Here is a 22,447-nt window from a genome sequence, read left to right on the forward strand (position 1 = left end):
TGGGAGGCTGAGGCAGGAGGATTGCTTGAGCCCAGGAGTTTGAGGTTGCTGTGAGCTAGGCTGACACCACGGCACTCACTAAAGCCTGGGCAACAAAGGGAGACTCTGTCTCAAAAAAAAAAACCAAAAAAAAAAACCCTCCAAAACCTCATCCTCAACCCCATCTCCCTAATCCTATCCCATTTGCAGACCCATCTGTGTGGTGCACAGACCCGGAAATGATTCCCAAGTTTTCCCACCTCCTGGTGTTGAATCCTTTGTATAACCCCCTTGAGTGTGGTGGCACCTGTGACTGGCTTCCAACCAATAGAATATGGCAAAGATATTGGGTTGTCATTCCCTTTTTAAATTTTTATCTTTATTTTTATTTATTTATTTATTTATTTATTTTTTGAGACAGAGTCTCACTTTGTTACCCAGGCTAGAGTGAGTGCCGTGGCGTCAGCCTAGCTCACAGCAACCTCAAACTCCTGGGCTCAAGCGATCCTTCTGCCTCAGCCTCCCGAGTAGCTGGGGCTACAGGCATGCGCCACCATGCCCGGCTAATTTTTTATATACATATCAGTTGGCCAATTAATTTCTTTCTATTTATAGTAGAGACGGGGTCTCGCTCTTGCTCAGGCTGGTTTTGAACTCCTGACCTTGAGCAATCCGCCCGCCTCGGCCTCCCAGAGAGCTAGGATTACAGGCGAGAGCCACCGCGCCCGGCCTATTTATTTATTTTTTGAGACAGAGTCTCACTTCTGTTTCCTGGGCTAGAGTGCCGTGGCGTCAGCCTAGCTCACAGCAACCTCAAACTCCTGGGCTCAAACAATCCTACTGCCTCAGCCTCCCGAGTAGCTGGGACTATAGGCATTCACCACTATGCGCAGCTAATTTTTTTTATATGTATATATATATTTGGTTAGCCAATTAATTTCTTTCTATTTATAGTAGAGACGGGGGTCTCGCTCTTGCTCAGGCTGGTCTCGAACTCCTGACCTTGAGCAATCCTCCCGCCTCGGCCTCCCAGAGTCACTGTCTTAATTAGACTCCATCTTAGCAGATTGGGGCAAGAGGGTTTCCCGGTGGGCTTGCAGCCACGCTGAGAAAGCCCTCTCCTCCAGGAACTGCGGGTGGCTGAGGGCTACCTCCAGACAACAGCCAGCAAAACTCTGGGGCCAGCAGCCATGCAGGCAAAAGGAAATTAATTTTTCTCCCAATCCGGGGAAGCTCAGAAACAGATCTTTCTCCAGTGGAGCCTCTCACAAGACCATGACCCTCTACAAGTGCAGGATTGCAGCCTGGGGCAACACTGGAACAGAAAACCTAACTGAACCCTGCCCAGATTTCTGACAACAGCGATTGTGAGATGATAAATGTGTATTGTTTCAAGCCTGTACGTTTGGGGTGATTTGTTGTGCAGTAGAAAACTAACACAATCCCCCAGTTCATTGTGTCAACAACATCCCCTTTCTTCATCCCCATCTCTACCCCATTACTGCCTTAGTTCCCCTAATCCTCCTTGCATGCCACTCATTTTCTCTGTAATTGTTAATTCTACCACCTAACAGCTCAGTATGGTGATTCAGGCCTGGGTTCCAAATATAGCTCTGCCATTTTTTAAATTGAGGTGAAATACACATATGTAATTTACCATCTTTACCATTTATTTTATTTTATTTTTGTTCTTATTTTAAAGACAGGGTCTTGCTCTGTCACCCAGGCTGAAGTGCAGTGGCCCCCATCTTAGCCCCACTGCAGCCTCAAACTCCTGGGCTTTGGTGATCCTCTTGCCTCAGCCTCCCAAGTAGCTGGAAGAAGAGAGAGACATCGGGGCAAGGACATGGGAAAGGAGGCATGGCCAGAGGAGAGGGTTAAGACGGGGTTAAGAGGGGCAGAGGAGGGGAGGGAAAGTGGGCAGAGAGGGCGTGGCTAGGGGCGTGGTTGGGAGGGCAGGTGCATGCCATCACATCTAGCTACTTTTTAATTTTTTGGTAGAGACGGGGTCTCTCTCTATGTTGCCCATGCTGCTCTCCAACTCCTGGCCTCAAGTGATCCTCCTGCCTCAGCCTCCCAAAGTGCCGGGATTACAGGTGTGATTCCCAGTGCCTGGCCCGAATCTTTACCATTTTTAAGTGTACAGTTCAGTGGTAACAACAGCTCTGCCATTTTCTGATTGTTTGACTTGGGACAACTGGATTCCATCTGAGCCTCAGAAATCTCATCCGTAGGATGGGAGCGTAATCACCACCACGAAATGTTCTTAGAGCTGAATGAAATATCTATAAATTGTCTTTAGTTGATGTTGTTTTTACAATTTTTTTTTTTTTTTGAGACAGATTCTCACTCTGTTGCCCAGGCTAGAGTGCCAGGGCATCAGCCTAGCTCACAGCAACCTCAAACTCCTGGACTCAACTGATCCTCCTGCCTCAGGCTCCTGGGTAGCTGGGACTACAGGCATGTGCCACCACACCTGGCTAATTTTTTCTATTTTATTTTATTTTGTTTTTAGCAGAGATGGGGGTCTCACTCTTGCTCAGGCTGGTCTCAAACTCTCTCTCTTTTTTTTTTTTTTTTTGAGACAGAGTCTCACTTTGTTGCCCAGGCTAGAGTGAGTGCGTGGCATCAGCCTAGCTCACAGCAACCTCAAACTCCTGGGCTCAAGCGATCCTTCTGCCTCAGGCTCCCGAGTAGCTGGGACTACAGGCATGTGCCACCATGCCTGGCTGATTTTTTTCTATATATATTATATTATTATTTTATATTATACAATTAATTTATTTCTATTTATAGTAGAGATGGGGGGGGTCTCACTCTTGCTCAGGCTGGTTTCGAACTCCTGACCTCGAGCATCCCCCTGCCTCGGCCTCCCAGAGTGCTAGGATTACAGGCGTGAGCCACTGAGCCCTCGTTGGTTTTAGAGACAAGGTCTTGCTATGTTGCCCAGGCTTATCTTGAACTCCTAGGTTCAAACAATCCTTTCACCTCAGTCTCCTGAGTGGCTGGGCTTACTAGGGGGTTCCACCGTGCCTGGCTCTATAAAGTGTCTTGCAAGGGACTTGTAGGAAGTGTCTAATAAATGTTATTTTTGTTTTTCTTGTTGAGAAAATAAAAAGCGGTCATGTGCTCATGTCGGACAAACTGAAAGAACATTGTCCAAATCACAACAGTGACCAAACACCCCCCTCTCCTGGCCAACATGAGTGACTGCCGCTGCTTTACCTGTGACAGTATAAATCCACTCAGTGCTCACCTGTAGATTAGACTCAATAAGGTACTTGTGTCAGTGATGGTTCTCCAGAGAATCGGAACCAATAACCTGGCTGGAGGGATAGATAGACCTGTATAATCTTACCTCTCTAGCCACCGTCTCTCGCTCCACCTCTATGGAGAGCTAGAGACAGTGAGAGAGATTTTAAGGAATTGGCTCATACAGTCAAGAGATGGCTGAAAGGGTGAAGCTCTGTGTTTGCTGAGACCCCTTCTGCTTTGGGAACCTGACAAGATAGAACAGAAGCCTGCACACTGCAGCAGCCTCATCCTGGGAGACATATTCATGCAACATGATGGGGTGGACTAAGTATTAATGATTGTGGATATTTCTTTCTTTTTTTTTTTTGAGACAGTTTCACTCTGCTGCCCCAGCTAGAATGCTGTGGCGTCAGCCTAGCTCACAGCAACCTCAAACTCCTGGGCTCAAGCAATCCTGCTGCCTCAGCCTCCCGAGTAGCTGGGACTACAGGCATGTGGCACCATGCCCGGCTAATTTTTATTTTCTATATATTTTTAGCTGTCCAAGTAATTTCTTTCTATTTTTAGTAGAAATGGGGTCTCGCTCTTGCTCAGCCTGGTCTTCAACTCCTGAGCTCAAACGATCCACCTGCCTTGGCCTCCCAGGGTGCTAGGACTACAGGCGTGAGCCACCACGCCAGCTTGATTTTATAAATTATTTTGATAGAAAGGATCCATGTTTGAAAACCAGAGTGGCTGGTGATCAAAATGACACCAAACGCATGACTAATTGAATCACTGGCAGGGAGAATAAGACCACAGCAATAGGCAACTAATATAAGTATCATGCTAAAAAATGCTGGCTTGACAGGCCCATTCTGGCCCACAGAACCATAGTTCTATCCCCACCTCCTTCTCCAAGAACCGTACATCACAAGCACCTTTTTGGGAATTAAGAGGCCCCATTGGCTGAGGATTAAATAAATCATGGCGGGCACAGGGGTGTGCGTGGTGTGTGTATAATTCACCAGCCCTCTTTCGTTGCCAAAAAGGAGACGGAATTCATGCCAGCATGAGGGGCCATTTATTGTTCAGGGCCTGGGCCCCCCCGTTTTGGGGGAGTTCCCCCACTGCTACCTCCCCCCATTGTCCCCGTGGACCCCTCAAGAGGCAGGTTGCTGAGTTGGTCGTGGAGGGAGCACATCTTCAGGTGTAGATAGTCCAGAGCGGCCACCTTCTCCCTGTAACGACAGACAGTGGGAAGTTGGCGCCCACAGGGCCAGGTGCCGGGGTGTTGGAGTGGAAGGAGGGGTCAGGCCCTTTCCTCAAGACCTCACCCTCCTCCCACGCCCTCAGCCTCCTTCCTCACTCCGGCTTCATCTTGTCCGTCAGCAGCAGGTTCTTGGCCCGCAGGGCCTCGTCTTGGGCCAGCCGAAGGGTGGAGCTCAGGGCCTCTGCCCTGACATGTTTGGCCAAGGCCTGGCGCTCCAGCTCCTGGGGAGAGGAGTGTAGGCGCGGCTGGGCTTGCTGGACTGGGCTGGGGGTGGAGGGGGAGCTGGATCGCGGCGGGCAAGGGGCAGGGTCCCATGGGGCCCGCATTCCTCCCCAGAGTATCCCATCATGCCTTGAGTTTGAGACTGACCCTAGTACCCCACAATGCACCAGCCCTCCAAATTCTATCATGCACTAAACCTGTGTCTGTCCCATGGTCTGTCCCCTGATGGATGCACTGGCCTATGTCCCAGCCAGTACAAATCACTGTCTATCACATAAATGTCTCCTAAGCCCATGAACAATCCTGAATTTGATACGTGTATGTGCCCCAGTATCCCTTCACATGGTGACACTCTACATCCCATAATTCACAAAACTCACAAAATTCACAAGAGTAGTCCTTAGTGCTCTGGCTCTCCATACCCCGCCATGCACCAAGCCCCACGTCCTCTCACGTACTGGTCCTGTAACTCTGTCTTATCAATGTCCTGTCCTGCCTCACTGGTCTGTCACCCACTATGATTTGTAACCTGTCACACATTTGGCCACTATCCCATAACACATTAGATCTGGACGTTCCATAATGCACCAGGACTCAAGTGCCATCAACTACTGGGCTTGAGTCTGTTGTGCAATGTCCCAGGAAGAGCTGTGGTTCCATTTCCTGTAAGACAGTAGCTTACTGTAACCTACAGCCACTGGGTTCCCTGTCTGTCCCCAATAGATCTGACCCCAATGGATCCCATATAAGGCACTTTCTCCCCTAAGGTCTACAAAAAATCAGGCCCATGTTCCATGAGGCTTTAGACTGGTGCATGTCTCCTGTGTCCCACAATGCATCAGATCCAATGTCCCGTCATGCTTTGGGCCCAGGTCCATCATCCAAAGTTCCATAATAATTGGCCTGTGACTCACTAACCACCAAACTGCTTGTCCCTTCCCCCATGCATTAGAGCCAAGTCCCCTCCAGTGTCAGCCCTCCCCTTCTTACCACACAGCAGCAGTACCCTTGCACCTGGGGCTCCCCTCCCCCTGCCCTGATATTAAATTAAAGTGGGACACCGTGGCCCATGGTCCCTGGTACCAGAATCTTCTTGTGTAGCCTCTGGCAGCTGGGGCAGGCAGGAGGCAGGCCCCTCTGCTTCACCTCGTCCACTAGCGGGGTCAGTGCTCGCTCCAGCAGCTGCTGCAGGGATTCCGTGGACAACTGCTGTCCCTGGCTGGGGGAGGGACAGTCACCAGATGAAAGAGGCCCAGTACCAATTACATTCCCAGTATGCCCCATGCTCACCCGCCCAGCCTCCATCTGGCCCCATTTCCACCCTGTGCAACCTTCCCACCAAGCACGAGGCCACCCTGCAGTGTGGCAGGTGTCCTTTGGTCCCCACAGTGTCGGAAAGCTCACAGTGCCCTAGGGACCCCAAAGGACACCAGACAGCCTTGGGTTTCCCAAAGGCCACCAAAAACTCACTTCCCACAATGCACTAGTTAAACCTGGTCTCAAACTGTCCTGAGAGTGCCCCCTCCCTGCAAGGACCAACCATGGTATGTATCCCTTGGCTCCCACGATACATCAAGGTCTCACCTTCCCCACAATGCACTGGGAAACCCTGCCTCCCATCATAACACATCCCAACCTTCCCACAATGCACTGCAAATACACGATGCTTGGAATTTATCAAGTCTTCCTTGAGTTCCACAAGACACTGATTTTACTTTGTGGTTTGGGAAGAAATGTGGCTCCCATCGTGCAGCAGGACCGGCTGGCTGGTCCTGCAATTAATCGGGATGCCCTGTCTCCCACAAGGAGCAACCCTGCACCCCTAGCCAATGCCCCATCTCCTTCAACGTTCTATCCAGAACGTGACCCAGAACGCGCCCGGAGGAAGGCCCCACCGCCTTACCTAGCACAGCGGGTACAGGAGCCTTGGGAGGACCGATCCAGGTTCATGGAGAGGTCTGGCCCCCTTCGAGAGTTCTGAAATTGCCGCCCTAGCTCCTCCAAAATCGGTTTCACTGGGCCCAGCCCCTCCAGTTCGCTCCTCAGTGAAGCCACAGACACTGTTGACCGCTCCACCCTGAGGCATTAGAGTAACCAGTGCTGCCAGGTCGCCTTTGGGGCTGTAGACCTCCACCCATCACTAGCCCAGCACTGGGGGCCCCACTTAGTCTGCAAGTCTCCGCCCTGCCCGCCCCTCTCCGCTCTGATTGGCTGATCCTTTTGTATTTTAATATCTGGAATGCCCCTCCCTGCTCTCTAATTGGCTCTTGCCCATTTCAGTATATGGTCTGGACCGCCTAGCGCCAGCTAATTGGCCCACCCCTTGCCCTCAAGGCCACGCCCCCGGGTTGGGCCCGCCTTTCCCACAGCCGCCCCCCACGAACTGATCCCATCGCTTACATGGTGCACAGCTCGTCCGCCCGACCTCGCAGCTCCTGCAGGCCCCGCGCCGTCTGCGCCTGCTCGCGCTGCGCCCGCTCCCACTGGCCCAGGAAGCCGTCGAGCCTGCCGCCCAGGCCCCCGAGCAGCCGCAGGGCCTCCTGCACCGCCCCCTCCTCTTGATGCCACCGGGCGGTCAGCGAGGACACCTCTCTCCTGGAAGGGCAGAGGGAGGGCATGGGTCTGGGCTGGCAGGCACGACCCCATCGGCCCCGTCCTGCCAGAACCACACCGATGGCTCCAGACCCACTGGTCCCAAAATTCTCTCGGCGAAATCTACTCACGTCCTTCATTTATTCCCTTATCAGCTATCCTGGCCCTTTCCTCGTCAGGTTCCCAAGCTCCACCTTGGCTCCTCCAGACACTGCTCCCCAGGGCATCGCCCACCCTCCCCTGTCCCACTCAACTGGGCCCCTCCAGGACTGGCCTCCCGAGCCCTGCGCGCCTCAGTTTAACCACGTGCAGATCTCCCGCCCACCAGCCCTGAAGTCAAAAGTTAGATGGCTGAAGCCCCGCCCTTCCAGGTCACAGCCCCCAGCTCGGCTCCTTGACACCCCAACCCATGGGCCCGGCCGCCTAAGATCTTTGAGCTCCACCCTCTGGTCTCTCGGACTTCAGCTCCAACTCAGTGTCCCCGCCCACCTCAGTTCCTCGAGGCCCCGCCCCTTCGGCCCCGCCCATCTCGACTCTTTGCGACTCCACCCTTGTGTCCCCGCCCACCTGAGCTCTTCTAGGCCCGCCGACACCTTCTGCAACTCCTGCTCGCTCCCGTAGGGGCCCTCTCCTGCCCGGGGTCCCAGTCCCCAGCCGCCGGGGGCCAGGGTGCGCGGCCGCGAGGGCTCCTCGGGGCTCCCTGGCGGGCCCGAGCAGCTCTGGGTCGGGGTGGCTGGGCCCAGGCCGTGCCGGGAGAGGCCAGCCTCCAGCTTCTGCTCCAGCTCCTGCAGCTCGGCCTCCTGCCTCCGCGGCGTCTCATCCTGCAGTTGCTGCTGGAGGTAGCGCAGCTTCTCCTGGGCGGGGAGGGAGAGCGGGCCGGGTCGTGGCGCGCAGCCCCTTTTGTCCCGCGACCACCCCACCCCTAACTTTGCCCCAGGAATCCCCGAGATTGGAGAGTGGATGCGCGTGGGGACGGGCTATTGGGAAGTCCCGCTTGCTGCCGTTAGGGAGCGGAGGTACCATTTGAGGCCTCTGCAAGACTGCCTCCGGGTCCCTATCCCGCCCTCCACCCGCTCCTGTCTAGGATGTCAAATGACAGTCCCTGCCGCTTAGGAAGGACTGAGGCTTTCTCAATATTTCGGTGGCAAATGATTGGGCATGTGGGCAGCACGGGGCTTCTCACTCGAAGTCCAGCTCTTTCTGGGACCTGAATGCGACTACAGGGAGGAGGCCCCGATCTGGGTGTTGGAGCCTCATTCCAATCCCTCTTATTAGTGGATTAGTGGCTTCTCTGTGTGCCGTGCACGAAGGGTCACTGTGATGATGGTGGCAGGACGAGGAGTCCCACCTGCAGTGTACCTCAAGTCCATCGTGCGTCCAACCTCCTCCCGCAAATCCTGGGACACCTCCCCCTCACCTCCAGCAGGGCAGAGTTCTGCTTCAAGACGTTGGTTTTGATTTCAGCATCTTCCACCGACCGGGTCACCTTCCGGCAGTTCTCCTGGGTCAGGATACCAGGGCGGAGCCCTACCTTCCCATTCCAATTCCTCCGCCAGACCCTGAGCCTGGCCGCCTCCACGCAGGCTCCACCCGCGCACCAGACACGCCCACTCACGGGCCTGGTCCCCTAGGCTACCGCGATGGCTTCCTCCTCAGCCCGCCCGGTCCTGGCCACCCCTCCTCCTCCTCCCACCTCATTCAGGCCCACCCACTCGGTCCTCTCCTCTTCCTCTCACTCCCTCCTACTCTCATTGCCCTCTCCCCACTGCGCCCCTGCTCCCCTGCTCACCTTGAGCTGACTGCAGTACCCCTCCAATTCTTCTGCCTCTTGCCGCCTTCTCTCTAGATTTTCGCTCAGTACGGAACACTCACTCTAGAGCAAGGGAGGGAGGAGCGGGTAGCCAGGGCAGCACAGGGACCTGCCCGAGGGGAGAGGATGTGGGCCTGGGAAGGTCCCTTTCCCTCTGGAGCCTCAAGCTCCACAACTGGGTTATGAGTGCCTTGGGCTGGAGGCAGGCTCTAAGAGGGGAACTCAGCCCTGGAGGAAGGGGAGGTATTGGGGGAAGAGGGGTCCCCACACCTGCAGGGTCTGCACGTGCTGGTTCACCCGGGTGGTCTTTTCCTTCAAGCTGGTGATGGAGTCTTTGGCACGGACCAATCCACTGTTGACTCCACTCTGGGGAAGAATGAGAGATAGGCGGGTCCATGGGGATGGGAGAAGGGCAAACCCCAACCCCAAGGAAAATTCTAGAACTGGAAGGCTGTGTTTAAACCTTGATTTTGCCCTGCAATGACTGTGTGGCTGTGGCCCAGGGGCTGCACCTCTTTGCTTCTTAGTGTTCCTGCTTAGTGAACCGAGGGGGTGGACTACATTTCTTCATGGTGGGCTGAGAGGAAAAGTAAGTAGGATCCAGGAGGGAATGGGGGTTGGGCGGGGTGCTCAGACATGTGGGAGAAAAAGGGTGGTCTCAACCAAACACTGCGCCCACAGACATAAAAAGATAAACTGTTAAAATACATACTCTTTCTCCCCGGGCACTGAAGAATTATAAAGGAACCCACTTCCCAGATACCAGTACTAATAAGCACCAGGCCACTTACACATGTCTTCTCTTTTATTCCTCATGACCACACCTCTTGAAGTTATTTGGCTGATTTTGGAAGTGAGGCACATGATCTCAGAGAGGGGACATCTCTTGTACTCCGACGTACATTGCACATTAGGTAGCCTCATCAGAATTTAAACTCAGAACCTTTCTTTTAAACCATGATACCATGTGGCCTTTGGCCATCATTTTTTATTTTACCATCATCATAATTGCTTTGTGACTCCTGCCAAATTACAGTTGAGGAGGGATGAGTGTGGCAGGATTCACTTTCCCTGCTTCCACAGTTATAGAAGGCTTAGATTAGCATGTGACTGCCCAACCAGAGACTACATTTCCCAGGTTCCCTTGCAGCCAGGAGTGGCCCATGTGACTAAATTCTGGCCAATGGAATGTGAGTAGAAATAATGTAGTCAATTTCTGAGTCATGTCTTAAAGGAAAGGAGTGAGAACTTCCCGCCTTTTTCTCCCCCCACTGGCTGGAATCCAAATTTGATGGCCATCTTGGACCATCAGTTGGAGGAGACAAGATAGAAGGAGGCTGAATCCCTGAAACAGTGGAGCCACCATACTTCATTCAAACCCCCTGTGAAGACTTTTACTGGTGGAAAATACCATCTCTTCCTTATTTAGGCTGTGTTATTTTGTCTTCTTGTTACAGCAGCCAAACTTGTAACTTAACCAATATCATTTACCTTCTTATTTTACAGTTAAAGGAAAAGATGCCCAAAGAACCCTCATGAAGCTGGTTATGGCCATGTGACCAATGCCCCCAATAGGAAATAAGTGGGCCAGATGTGGGCACTGGGTGACATGTTGAAAGGACAGGCATGACTCCCCCTCCTCTTTCCCCTTTCTTAATGGTCGGAAGGCCGTGGGGAGAGCAACAGCTTAGAAATGACTGAGCAATCAAAACACAAAAGGGTGCAATCTGCTACATTTGAAGATTGAAGAGCTGGGCTAATGTACTTATTGAGACTTTTATGTGCAAAATAAATTGCTTTGCTTGAACCATGGTTGCCAAACTAACACACACGGGGAAAAACAGAACACATTTCCTCCATTGTACTATGGGGACAACAACACATTTCTCGCATGATTGCTCTGGAGAACAAGTGTGATGAGAAATATATTAAGATGATGTCAGCAAAATGGTGGAGTAAAGAATTAAAAAATTCTACCTCTCTATAAAAACAAGGAAAAAAATGACAAAAATGGAAAGAATCAGTTTTTTCACCACTCTGGAAATTAACCAAAGACTTGGAGCAAACCAAGGAGGATTTGTTCAGGGAAAACAAGTGAGACTTGATCAAAACCACAAGATTTATGGAGTTTTACCTTATCCTAGTCCTATCATCCACTTCCTAGCTCAGCAGTAACCTTGAAAAATAACAGCCCACATTCCCCAAAAAGAAGCAACAAAATGGTGATAGAATTCCTTATACCCCAAGGAAGACATTATAAGACTATATAGTGATTCCTTGAGAGACCTACATAAAATATTTGTCTTTTTTTTTTTTTTTTTTTTTGAGACAGAGTCTCACTTTGTTGCCCAGGCTAGAGTGAGTGCTGTGGTGTCAGCCTAGCTCACAGCAACCTCAAACTCCTGGGCTCAAGCGATCCTCCTGCCTCAGCCTCCCAAGTAGCTGGGACTACAGGCATGCGCCACCATGCCCGGCTAATTTTTTCTATATATATATATTAGTTGGCCAATTAATTTTTTTCTATTTATAGTAGAGATGGGGTCTTGCTCTTGCTCAGGCTGGTTTTGAACTCCTGACCTCGAGCAATCCGCCCACCTCGGCCTCCCAGAGTGCTAGGATTACAGGCGTGAGCCACCGAGCCCGGCCCAAAATATTTGTCTTTCGCCTGTCTCAGAATTGGCAAAGTGCTAAAAGCAGCTCTGAGGTGGGGAGAGATCATTTGCAAAAACATTTATAGATAATTGTTTAAATGTTGCTACTGCCCGAGGCAATGGATAACAGTTGGAGTAAACAATAAACTAGTCAAAATGCTTATAAAGGAAAATCTGATATCGATGTCTATAGGGGCTTTGAAATATGCCAACATCTTCATGGGAATGTAGAAAGCCACCAGCATGTGTAGGGCTGTGCACATGCTCAGAAAAGTCATGAGAAGGCCCCACGCTTATAACCTCTGGCTGACCTTGAAACTGTAAAAGCAGGAAGTGAAGGCTAAGGTAGAGTTGTAAACCATCCGAGTGTTAATGGTATGCTTCAACAGGCACAGCCCTGGGCAAACACTAGAAGATTTTGCTGTTGACCCAGGTATTCGAGGAAATATCTCTCCAATCATTAGGTAACCAATATGATAACAGAACAGAGACTTTAGTGGCCAAACATGATGAAGAATACAGACTTTACAGACTTTATGTTTCTTTTTAAAAAGCAACTACAACAGAGGGGGGGAAATGGGCATTTATTGAAACCTTAAAATCTGTACCCCCATAATATGCCAAAATAAAAAAAAATTTATTCACATTAGTGTCACTAAAGTTGGTATTCAACCCCCCACTGCTAAATTTGACTGGCTTTTAAAAAAAAAAAAAAAAAAAAAAAGCAACTACAACAAGCAGTAACAACAACAAAGGAATGGAGGCCCTTTCCAGGGATGCAACATTATGATATTTTATTTATTTATTTTGAGACAGAGTCTCGTTTTGTTGCCCAGGCTAGAGTGAGTGCCATGGTGTCAGCCTAGCTCACAGCAACCTTAATCTCCTGGGCTCAAGTGATCCTTCTGCCTCAGCCTCCCGAGTAGCTGGGACTACAGGCATGCATCACCATGCCCGGCTAATTTTTTCTATATATTAGTTGGCCAATTAATTTCTTTCTATTTATAGTAGAGACGGGGTCTTGCTCTTGCTCAGGCTGGTTTTGAACTCCTGACCTTGAGCAATCCGCCCGCCTCAGCCTCCCAGAGTGCTAGGATTACAGGCATGAGCCACCGTGCCCGGCCCATTATGATATTTTAAATGTCCAATTTCAACAAAAATTCATTTATGAGGCATGCAAAAACAAAACAAAACAAGAAACTATGGCCCATACACTGGGGATGGAGGGGAAGCAGTCAAGAGAAACTGTTTCTGAGGAAACCCAGATTTGTGTGTAGTAGTCAAAGACTTTAACCCTTTGCATTCACTTGCTTTTTTCTCGATTCCTTTATTCTATTCGGGATTTAATTTTTTAAATACTCCAGATTTTACAAAGCGTAGCAGTAGAATAAACAACTGGAGTTTGTTTTCATACAAACTTATTTATTTGGATATTTTTATACTTCAAATTATTGATACATTCAAAGAGTAATTTTAATCTCTATAATTTTTGCTAACTGTGGAGTCACACTTGACATCCGAGTGCAAAGGGTTCAATTAGCTATTTAAATTATGTTCAGGCCGGGTGTGGTGGCTCATGCCTGTAATCGTAGCACTCTGGGAGGCCGAGACAGGAGGATCACTCAAGGTCAGGAGTTTGAAACCAGTCTGAGCAAGAGCCAGACCCCATCTCTACTAAAAGTAGAAAGAAATTAATTGGCCAACTAAAAATAAATAAAAAAAATTTAGCCCGGCATGGTAGTGCAAGCCTGTAGTTCCAGCTATTTGGGAGGCTGAGGCAGAAGGATTGCTTGAGCCCAGGAGTTTGAGGTTGCTGTGAGGTAGGCTGACTCCATGGCACTCTATTCCAGGCAACAGAGTGAGACTCTGTCTCAAAAAAATTAAAAGAATAAATAAGTAAATAAATAAAATATAAAAGATGTTCAAAGGGGTAAAGGAAACCGTATCTAAGGAACAAAAGGAAAATGAGAGAATCATGTCTCACCAAATAGAGCATATTACTTAAAAGATAAAAATTACTAAATGGAACCAAATAGAAATTCTGGGATGGAAAAGTACAATAACTGAAGGGAAAAATACACTAAGGGGGTACAGTAGCAGATATAAACAGCTAGGAGGATGAATCGGTGAACTTGAACATAGCTCAGTTGAGATCACCCAGTCTGAAGAACATAAAGAAAAAAAGAATGGAGAAAAATGAGCAGAGCCTCAGAAACCTGTGAGTCTGGAAGTTGCAGAAGAAGAGGAAAGAAAGGGGCAGAAAGTATGTTTGAATGCATATGGCTGAAATTTGATGATAAACAAATTTGATATCCCAAATTTGATGATAAACATTAATCTAGGCTGAATGTTGTGACTCACACCTGTAATCCTAGCATTTTGGAAGGCCAAGGTGGGAGGATTGCTTGAGGCCACGAGTTTGAGACTAGCCTGAGCAATGTAGTGAGACCCCATCTCTACAGAAAACTTGAAAATTAGTCACGCATGTTGGTGTGTGTCTGTAGTCCTAGTTACTCAGGACACTGAGGCAAGAAGATTGCTTGAGCCAAGGAGTTTGAGCCTGCAGTGAGCTACGATTGTGCCACTGCACTATAACCTAGGCAACAGGTTAAAAAAAGAAGTGGCAAACAATTCATCTCCAATTCTCCCCCCAAAATAGAAGAGTAGCAGTTTTGAACTTATTCTGTGAGGCCGGTATTGCCTTGATAACAAAATCGGATAAAAACACCACAAGAAAAGAAAACTACAGACCAATATCCTTTATTGATACAGTCACAAAAATCCTCAACAAAAATGCTAGCAAACCAAATCCAACAGCATATAAAAAGGATTATGCACCATGACCAAGCGGGAATTATCCCAGGAATGCAAGGTTGGTTCAACATATGAAAATCAATCAATGTAACTTACCATGTTAATAAAATGAAGGAGGGAAACCACATGATCATGTTAACAGGCAGACAGAAAGTATTTGACAATACAACACCTTTTCATAATTAAAAAAAAAAAAAACACAAGGTCAGGAGAAAAAAAAACACTCAACAAACTAGGAATAGGAGGTAACTTCCTCATCCTGATAAAGGGCATCCACAAAACCCCCACAAAATAGGATGGTTTAAAATGCGTCTATAAATTATTTGACACTCCTCTAAAATATGCAGTGTTATTCCCCTCACTTGAATATGGGCTAGACTTATTGACCTAGTAAACAGAATAAGGCAGACGTGATGATGTGCGAGTTAAGAGACTAGTTCACAAAAGGAACTTTTTGGCTGGGCACAGTAGCTCACACCTATAATCCTAGCACTTTCGGAGGCCAAGGTGGAAGATTCGCTTGAGGTCGGGAGCTCAAGGCTGGCCTGAGCAAGAGCAAGACCCCCCCATCTGTATATATATATATTTTTTTTTAATTAAAAATTTTAAAAAATTTAAATTTTTTAAATTTAAATTTAAATTAATTTAAATTTAATGCCTGCTGTCTCTTGCTCTGGGGAATGATAGCCAACATGTCATATGCCTATGGAGAGGCCCAAGTGACAAGTAACTGAGGCCTCCAACCAAGGGCCATGTGAGTTTGCCATCTTGGTAGCACAACGTCCAGCCCCAGACAAGCCTTCAGATGACTGCAGCCCTTGCCAAAATTCTTGGCCGCAACCTCATGAGTCACCATGAACCCAGTGGCAGCCAGGGTCCTGGGACACACCTCTTCTTGACCACGTACACACTGTGCAACTCTCTGCAAACCAATTTCCTGCTCGGAGCCTGCCTCAATTTCGTTTCCCATGCAGTGGGAATAATGATACCTTGTTTAGATGGCAGTGAGGAAGGATCAACAACTTGATAGGATCAAGAAGCCTAGCCCAGGGATTAGTGTCAGCACTGTTAAAAGTAACAACAACAAAGCCGGTGCAGTGGCAGGTGCCTGTAGTCCCAGCTACTCAGGAGGCTGAGGCAGGAGGATCGCACCTGTGAACGGCCACTGCTCTTCAGCCTGGGCAATGTAGCGAGACCTCATCTCTAAATAATAATAATAATGATAATAATCATGGCTGGATGTGGTGGCTCACACCTGTAATCCTAGCACTCTGGGAGGCCGAGATGGGTGGATCGCTCAAGGTCAGGAGTTCCAAATCAGCCTGGGCAAGAGTGAGACCCTGTTTCTATCAAAAAATAGAAAGAAATTAATTGGCCAACTAAAAATATATAGAAAAAAATTAGCCGGGCATGGTGGCGCATGCCTGTGGTCCCAGCTACTCGGGAGGCTGAGGCAGGAGGATTGCTTGAGCCCAGGAGTTAGAAGTTGCTAGGCTGATGACACAGCACTCTAGCTGGGGCAACAGAGTGAGACTGTCTCAAAAAAAAAAAAACAAAAACAAAAAAAACATGACAACAGGACAGGATCTACAGGAATGGACCTTAGCAACATGGACCCTCACTGTGGCCTCAGGGAAACCTGCAGGAAACGACCAGGGGTCAAAAGAACTGTCCTGGCCGGGCGCGGTGGCTCATGCCTGTAATCCTAGCACTTTGGGAGGCCGAGGCGGGCGGATCACTCAAGGTCAGGAGTTTGAAACCAGCCTGAGCGAGACCCCGTCTCTACCAAAAATAGAAAGAAATTAATTGACCAACTAAAAATATATATACAAAAAATTAGCCGGGCATGGTGGCGCATGCCTGTAGTCCCAGCTACTCGGGAGGCTGAGGCAGTAGGATCGCTGAGCCCAGGAGATTGAGGTTGCTGTGAGCCAGGCTGACGCCATGGCACTCACTCTAGCCTGGGCAACAAAGTGAGACTCTGTCTCAAAAAAAAAAAAAAAAAAAAAAGAACTGTCCTGTCAATCTCTGCCCTTGATTCACGGTGTGACCTTCCAGAAAGTAGTGCCACCTTCTCAGCTGCATGCTTTGGCCTCCTAAGGACGTCATAGCTCACGCCAGGAGCCAACACTGTCTGCTGCACCATCCTCTGCTGTCCCTCTTCCTACCTGGTACTTGTCACTCGCTCAACCAGCATCACCATCACCTCCTGCTTCTCTGACCCCACTTCTCTCGGTTCCTTCTCTCTCTGGGTCTCTGTCCCCCTCTTCTCTGGTTTTCCGTCTCTCCTCACTTGGTCTCTGTCACCCAAATCTCAGAGTCTGTCTGTCTCCCTGTCTCTGAGTCTTTGAATCTTATTCCTGAGGCCTCTGTCCTTTTCCCAGGTCTGCGTCCCCCTTTCCAGGGGTCACTTCCCCCCCCCCCCGCCCCCAGTCTCCGGGTCTCTGACTCTGTCTGGTCTCTTTGTCTTCCCTCTTCGCACTTCAGTCTCCCCGTTTCTTGTCCTCTGTGCCTTTGTCTCTCTGGGTCTGTCCCCACCCTTGCAGTCTCTGCCTTCCCCACCTCTCAGTGTCTGTCCCTTTCTCTGCAATGTCCCCATCTCTCTAGGCTTCTCTCCCTTTTGTGGGCCTCTGTTTCCCCCACTTTGGGTCAATTTCCTCTTCTGTCTCTGAGGCTTCATCACCCCTACACTGGACCAGTGTCCTCCCCCTCTCTGGGTCTCTGTCCCCCTCTCTCTCTGGGTCTCTGTCCCCTTCTCTCTCTGGGTCTCTGTCCCCCTCTCTCTCTGGGTCTCTGTCCCCCTCTCTCTCTGGGTCTCTGTCCCCCTCTCACTCTGGGTCTCTGTCTCCCTCTCTCTCTGGGTCTCTATCCCTCTCTCTCTGGGTCTCTGTCCCCCCTCTCTCTCTGGGTCTCTGTCCCCCTCTCTCTCTGGGTCTCTGTCCCCCTCTCTCTCTGGGTCTCTATCACCCTCTCTCTGGGTCTCTATCACCCTCTCTCTGGGTCTCTGTCCCCCTCTCTGGGTCTCTGTCTCCCTCTCTCTCTGGGTCTGTGTCCCCCCTCTCTCTGGGTCTGTGTCCCCCCTCTCTCTCTGGGTCTCTGTCCCCTCTCTCTCTCTGGGTTTCTGTCCCCCTCTCTCTCTGGGTCTCTGTCCCCCTCTCTCTCTGGGTCTCTGTCCCCCTCTCTCTCTGAGTCTCTGTTCCCCTCTCTCTGGGTCTCTGTCCCCCTCTCTCTCTGGGTCTCTGTCTCCCCCTCTCTCTGGGTCTCTGTCCCCCCCCCTCTCTGAGTCTCTGTCCCCTCTCTCTCTCTGGGTCTGTGTCCCCCCTCTCTCTCTGGGTCTCTGTCCCCCTCTCTCTGGGTCTCTGTCCCCCCTCTCTCTCTGGGTCTCTGTCCCCCCTCTCTCTCTGGGTCTCTGTTCCCCCTCTCTCTCTGGGTCTCTGTCCCCCTCTCTCTCTGGGTCTCTGTCTCCCCCTCTGTGTCTCTGTCCCCCCTCTCTCTCTGGGTCTCTGTCCCCCCTCTCTCTGAGTCTCTGTCCCCCTCTCTCTGGGTCTCTGTCCCCCCTCTCTGGGTCTTTGTCCCCCACTCTCTCTGGGTCCCTGTCCCTCTGGGTCTCTGTCCCCCCCACCTCTGGGTCTCTGTCCCCCTCTCTCTGGGTCTCTGTCCCCCCCACCTCTGGGTCTCTGTCCCCCTCTCTCTGGGTCTCTGTCCCCCTCTCTCTCTGGGTCTCTGTCGCCCCCCTCTCTCTGGGTCTCTGTCCCCGCTGTCTCCAGCGTGCTTCTTGGTCGCAGCCGAGGTGCTGGGTGCTGGTGTCTGGGCTCGCTGTCCCTCCTCACCTCTCCTGTGCACACCCAGAGGTGTCAGCTCTCAGTACTTTCTCCATTTCGCGGAGAAGGAGGCAGAAGCCCTGTGGAGGCCGATGGTCCCCTTGTCCCCAGAGCGCAGCTGCGCCAAGCTCTGACCCCGGCTGCTCAGGGGCCGTCCACTGGGGGACATGACTCAGAAATGGCTCTGGTGGGAGGCAGACGGCTGTGAGCGCTGCCTGAGAGACACTCATGGAGCGCGGGAGGAAAACTGTCCCAGCCTCGACCCGTCTCCCTGTTTAGGCTCTTCTCTCCAGCCATGCCCCCGCCCAGCCTCCTCTCCTCTCCTCCCAGCGTCCCCACACCTGGCCCAGGGGTCTTAGGAAAGAAAGGACTTTTGCTTTAGCGCCAAAGCCACCGGCCATCTAGTCCTGGCCCTGTGGCTCACAAGCTCTCTGATCTGACTTTTCCAAGAGAGGAAAACGAGACCCCCACCATAAGGGACGCAGCACGGCACCCGCCACATGGTAGGAGCTCAGTCAATGGAGTGGGCCCCAAATCCCAAGTTGCTCCTCTCTCGGTCTCTCTCTCTCCCCCTTGAACCCACGCTGGCTCCCCATTACCCTCAGGAGAACACCCACATTTCTCAGCCTGTGTGGCCTGTGCCCTCGCCCCATCCAGCCTCATCTGTGTCATACTCCACACTTCAGCTGTAGGGACCAACTGGGAGGTACCCCTCCTACCCCAGGCTCCTTTCAGCTCCTGCACACGTGGTTCCTGGTAGCTGAGACACCCTTCCCTATCTTCTGCATGGGGAACGCCTTCCTAATCTTCAAGATCTAGCTTATGTGTTGCTTTTTCTGGAAAGCCTTCCTTGACCATGATTGGCTGGGCGTAGGCCTCCCTCCTCAGGGTCCTGCAGTGACCTCCACTGTCCCCATCATTGCAGGATGTCAACCCCCCCCAAGTTCCTAAGCCTGGCTCCACCACTTTGAAGCTGCGTGACCTCGAGTGAGCTATTGAACCTTTCTGGGCCTCAATATCTTCCTCTGGAAAACAGGGATAAATAACAACAATAATAACAAGATTCCAGCACTCATTCTGTGCTCGCGGCTGGCTGTGGCACTAAACGTTTTACATGAATGAACCGCTTCGTTCTCACACCACCTCACAAGGTGGGTACTGTTACATCTAGAATTCTGTCTTGGGCGCTACTGCATTTGCTGCTCCTAGACCAGTGCCTGGCACACCGTAAGCATTTAAGAAATATTTGTCGCAAGAACAAATGCATGCATCTCTGTTTCCCAGATGGAGAAACTGAGGCTCCTAGAGAGAAAGGGCTCAGTACATGCTAGTAAGTCATGGCTGTTGTTAGTGTAATTCTCAGTGTTGGTGTGGAGCCCAGTTCGGGCCTGGCCCAGGGGAAGCCTGGTGGGGGGTGAGGGGCAGAGGTGGGGGAGTTAAAGACCAAGCTGTAGCACTCCATGCTTTTGCCAGAAATTTCCTAAATCCCCCTAGATTTTACATTCCCTCTTAATTTTGCCCCAGATTCTTAGGTGACCCCCCACCTCAGAGAACTCCTACTCATCTGACAAAACCCAGTTTCAACACTGCCTCCTCCAGGAAGTTCTCCCTGATACCTCCAGCCTGGTTTGAAGGGCTCTTCTCTAGGATACCCTCCATGGTAGAACTTGTCACCCCAGTCTGTGTCTGTCACCCTCACCAGACTGGGAGCTCTCCAAGGGCAAGGACCCTGCCTGATTCCTGTCTATAAGTCCACCCTCATCCGGGACATTGGGAAGTGATCGCATGAACAAATAACCAACTCCCAGATTCATGGCTGGCTGTCAAGGACCAAGGAGACAGCTCCTCTTGGTCTCAAAGAGTGGCCGGAAGTTTCTTATTTTAAATCAGGAACACTGGCCCTCCCATCCTCAGTATTTGCCCACCACCAGGCCGGGGACCCCAGTCCTCCCCAGCCGGGGGTCCCTCACCAGTATTTCTGTGATGTCTGGGTCATCTGGTTGCCAGGGTTGGGTTGGGGAGGCAGGAGGCCCGGGCAGTGCAAGTTGGCCACTGTTATCTTCTGTGGTCGAGTCAGTCCCCGAGGAGTCGGTGGGCTCCACGGCGGCCAGGTTGAGCAGTGACACATTGGTGCAGGCCGAGGACCGTTTGAGGTTCAGGCACCAGTGCATCGGCTCATGGGACGTCCGGGGCTCCACCCTGCAGAGGAGAAACAGGCAGGAAGGTTGAGATGCAGCCTGACCTGGTCTGGCCCCTCCTGCCTCCCTCCTCCCCACTCCCTTCTCTACCTCCTTGGCTCTTATTTCTCCTTCGCAGCGCCCTCCTGCCTGTCACCCGCCCCCTCCTCTTCTCCCCCTCCCCTTCCTCCAGCACCCACGGTGGGTCTTGTGCTCTGCTGGAGACAGTGCTGGGCGCTAGGACCGTCCCCGACAGGGTGCAGCAAACCCACCCGTGGAACGACACAGCCTTCTTTTTCTTCGTGATCCCCTTGGCTGGGATGGTCACCCCCCCTGGAGCCTCGGGGACGAGCTGGGAGCGGTTCTCGACCCCTGCACGGGGGTCTCCGGCCTCATGGATTTCTTTGGACTGCCAGATGGTCTTCACCACCACGCTTGCCATGGCGTGTGGGGGGTCCTGCTCCCAAGGGCTCCTTCCTCTGAGACTCCCCACCTACTCTGACCACTGACCCTCAGAGTCCCCTGTCCCCTGCAGCCTGCCTCACAAAGGACCCAACCACTGGGCCCCAGTGAGCAGGGGGTAGGGGTGGGTGGTCCCCCCAGGGGGCCCAGTGGACTCTTCCTGCTCAGGATTCTGGTTCCACAGCGACACACCCCTCCTCTTCAGAGCTGCCATGGGGGGTCACCCAGCCCCATATACTCATATTTGATGCGTCATGCCACGCCCTGCACTTGGCACTTGCCTGGGGGCGTGGGGATTGAGGCCCAGGCCCTTCCTTGGAGGATTGTACATTCTGGGGCATTGGGGGAGGGGAGGCAATAGACAGGCAAACAAGAAAACAGCAGAGGTTGGTAAGTGATATAAAGGGAATCAAAATCAGATGATGGCATTTGTCAAAACTCATCGATTTGTGCACTTGTGATTTGAAGCCTTTCACTCCTTGCCTATTTTATTTTTTTTATTTTGAGACAGAGCCTCGCTTTGTTGCCCAGGCTAGAGTGAGTGCCATGGTGTCAGCCTAGCTCACAGCAACCTCAAACTCCTGGGCTCAAGCAATCCTGCTGCCTCAGTCTCCTGAGTAGCTGGGACTACAGGCATGTGCCAGCATGCCCAGCTAATTTTTTCTATATATATTAGTTGGCCAATTAATTTCTTTCTATTTATAGTAGAGACAGGGTCTCACTCTTGCTCAGGCTGGTTTCGAACTCCTGACCTCTAGTGATCTGCCCGCCTCGGCCTCCCAGAGTGCTAGCATTACAGGTGTGAACCACCTGGCCACCTCTTGCCTATTAAAAAAGAATCAAGGCCGGGCTCAGTGGCTCATGTCTGTAATCCTAGCACTCTGGGAGCCTACGTGGGCAGATCGCTCAAGGTCAGGAGTTCAGAATCAGCCTGAGCAAGAGCGAGACCCCGTCACTACTACAAATACAAAGAAATTAATTGGCCAACTAAAAAATATATAGATATATAGAAAAAATTAGCCGGGCATGGTGGCGCATGCCTGTAGTCCCAGCTACTCGGAGGCTGAGGCAGGAGGATTGCTTGAGCCCAGGAGTTGGAAGTTGCTGTGAGCTAGGCTGATGCCACGGCACTCTAGCCTCAGCAACACGGTGAGACTCTGTCTCAAAAAAATAAATAAATAAAAAATAAAAAAGAATCTAAACAAACACTGAGCTGTAGTTAATGATGTGATGTTGAAGTATCTCAGGCTGTTATTAGTTTGCTGGGGCTGCCACAGCAAGTACGACAGACAGGGTGGCTTGAACGATAGAAATAGATCGTGTCACAGTCCCAGAGGCTGGAAGTGCAAGATCAAGGTGTCGGCAGGGCTGGTTCCTTCTGAGGGCTGTGAGGGAGAATGTTCCAGGCCTCG

At 51.1% G+C, this 22,447-nt stretch overlaps 1 protein-coding gene and 1 long non-coding RNA gene across 7 annotated transcripts; one reads left to right on the plus strand and one right to left on the minus strand.

The window, feature by feature from the left end:
- Positions 1-4,274: 4,274 nt before the first annotated feature.
- Positions 4,275-21,126, minus strand: TSKS (testis specific serine kinase substrate). Of its 6 annotated transcripts, none has more exons than XM_075993223.1 (11): positions 20,846-21,126; positions 20,367-20,595; positions 9,381-9,476; positions 9,090-9,173; positions 8,718-8,798; positions 7,868-8,154; positions 7,109-7,303; positions 6,612-6,785; positions 5,792-5,927; positions 4,583-4,707; positions 4,275-4,454 (listed from the first exon to the last, which is right to left on the minus strand). In XM_075993223.1, exons 1-11 carry the CDS (start codon positions 21,013-21,015, stop codon positions 4,298-4,300), a joined length of 1,734 nt encoding a protein of 577 aa, XP_075849338.1. In that variant the 5' UTR covers positions 21,016-21,126; the 3' UTR covers positions 4,275-4,297. The 6 variants fall into 6 exon arrangements, with proteins under 6 accessions (XP_075849338.1, XP_012609848.1, XP_020139071.1 ...); XM_012754394.2 differs by having other exon boundaries at positions 8,718-8,801; XM_020283482.2 differs by having other exon boundaries at positions 4,551-4,707; positions 8,718-8,801.
- Positions 9,823-10,918, plus strand: LOC142861106 (uncharacterized). Its single transcript, XR_012912481.1, has 3 exons — positions 9,823-10,300; positions 10,423-10,510; positions 10,617-10,918. It is a non-coding gene; the product is annotated as an uncharacterized LOC142861106 (long non-coding RNA).
- Positions 21,127-22,447: the final 1,321 nt, after the last annotated feature.

Source organism: Microcebus murinus, chromosome 16 (genome assembly GCF_040939455.1).
Source record: "Microcebus murinus isolate Inina chromosome 16, M.murinus_Inina_mat1.0, whole genome shotgun sequence".
Classification (NCBI taxonomy): domain Eukaryota; kingdom Metazoa; phylum Chordata; class Mammalia; order Primates; family Cheirogaleidae; genus Microcebus; species Microcebus murinus.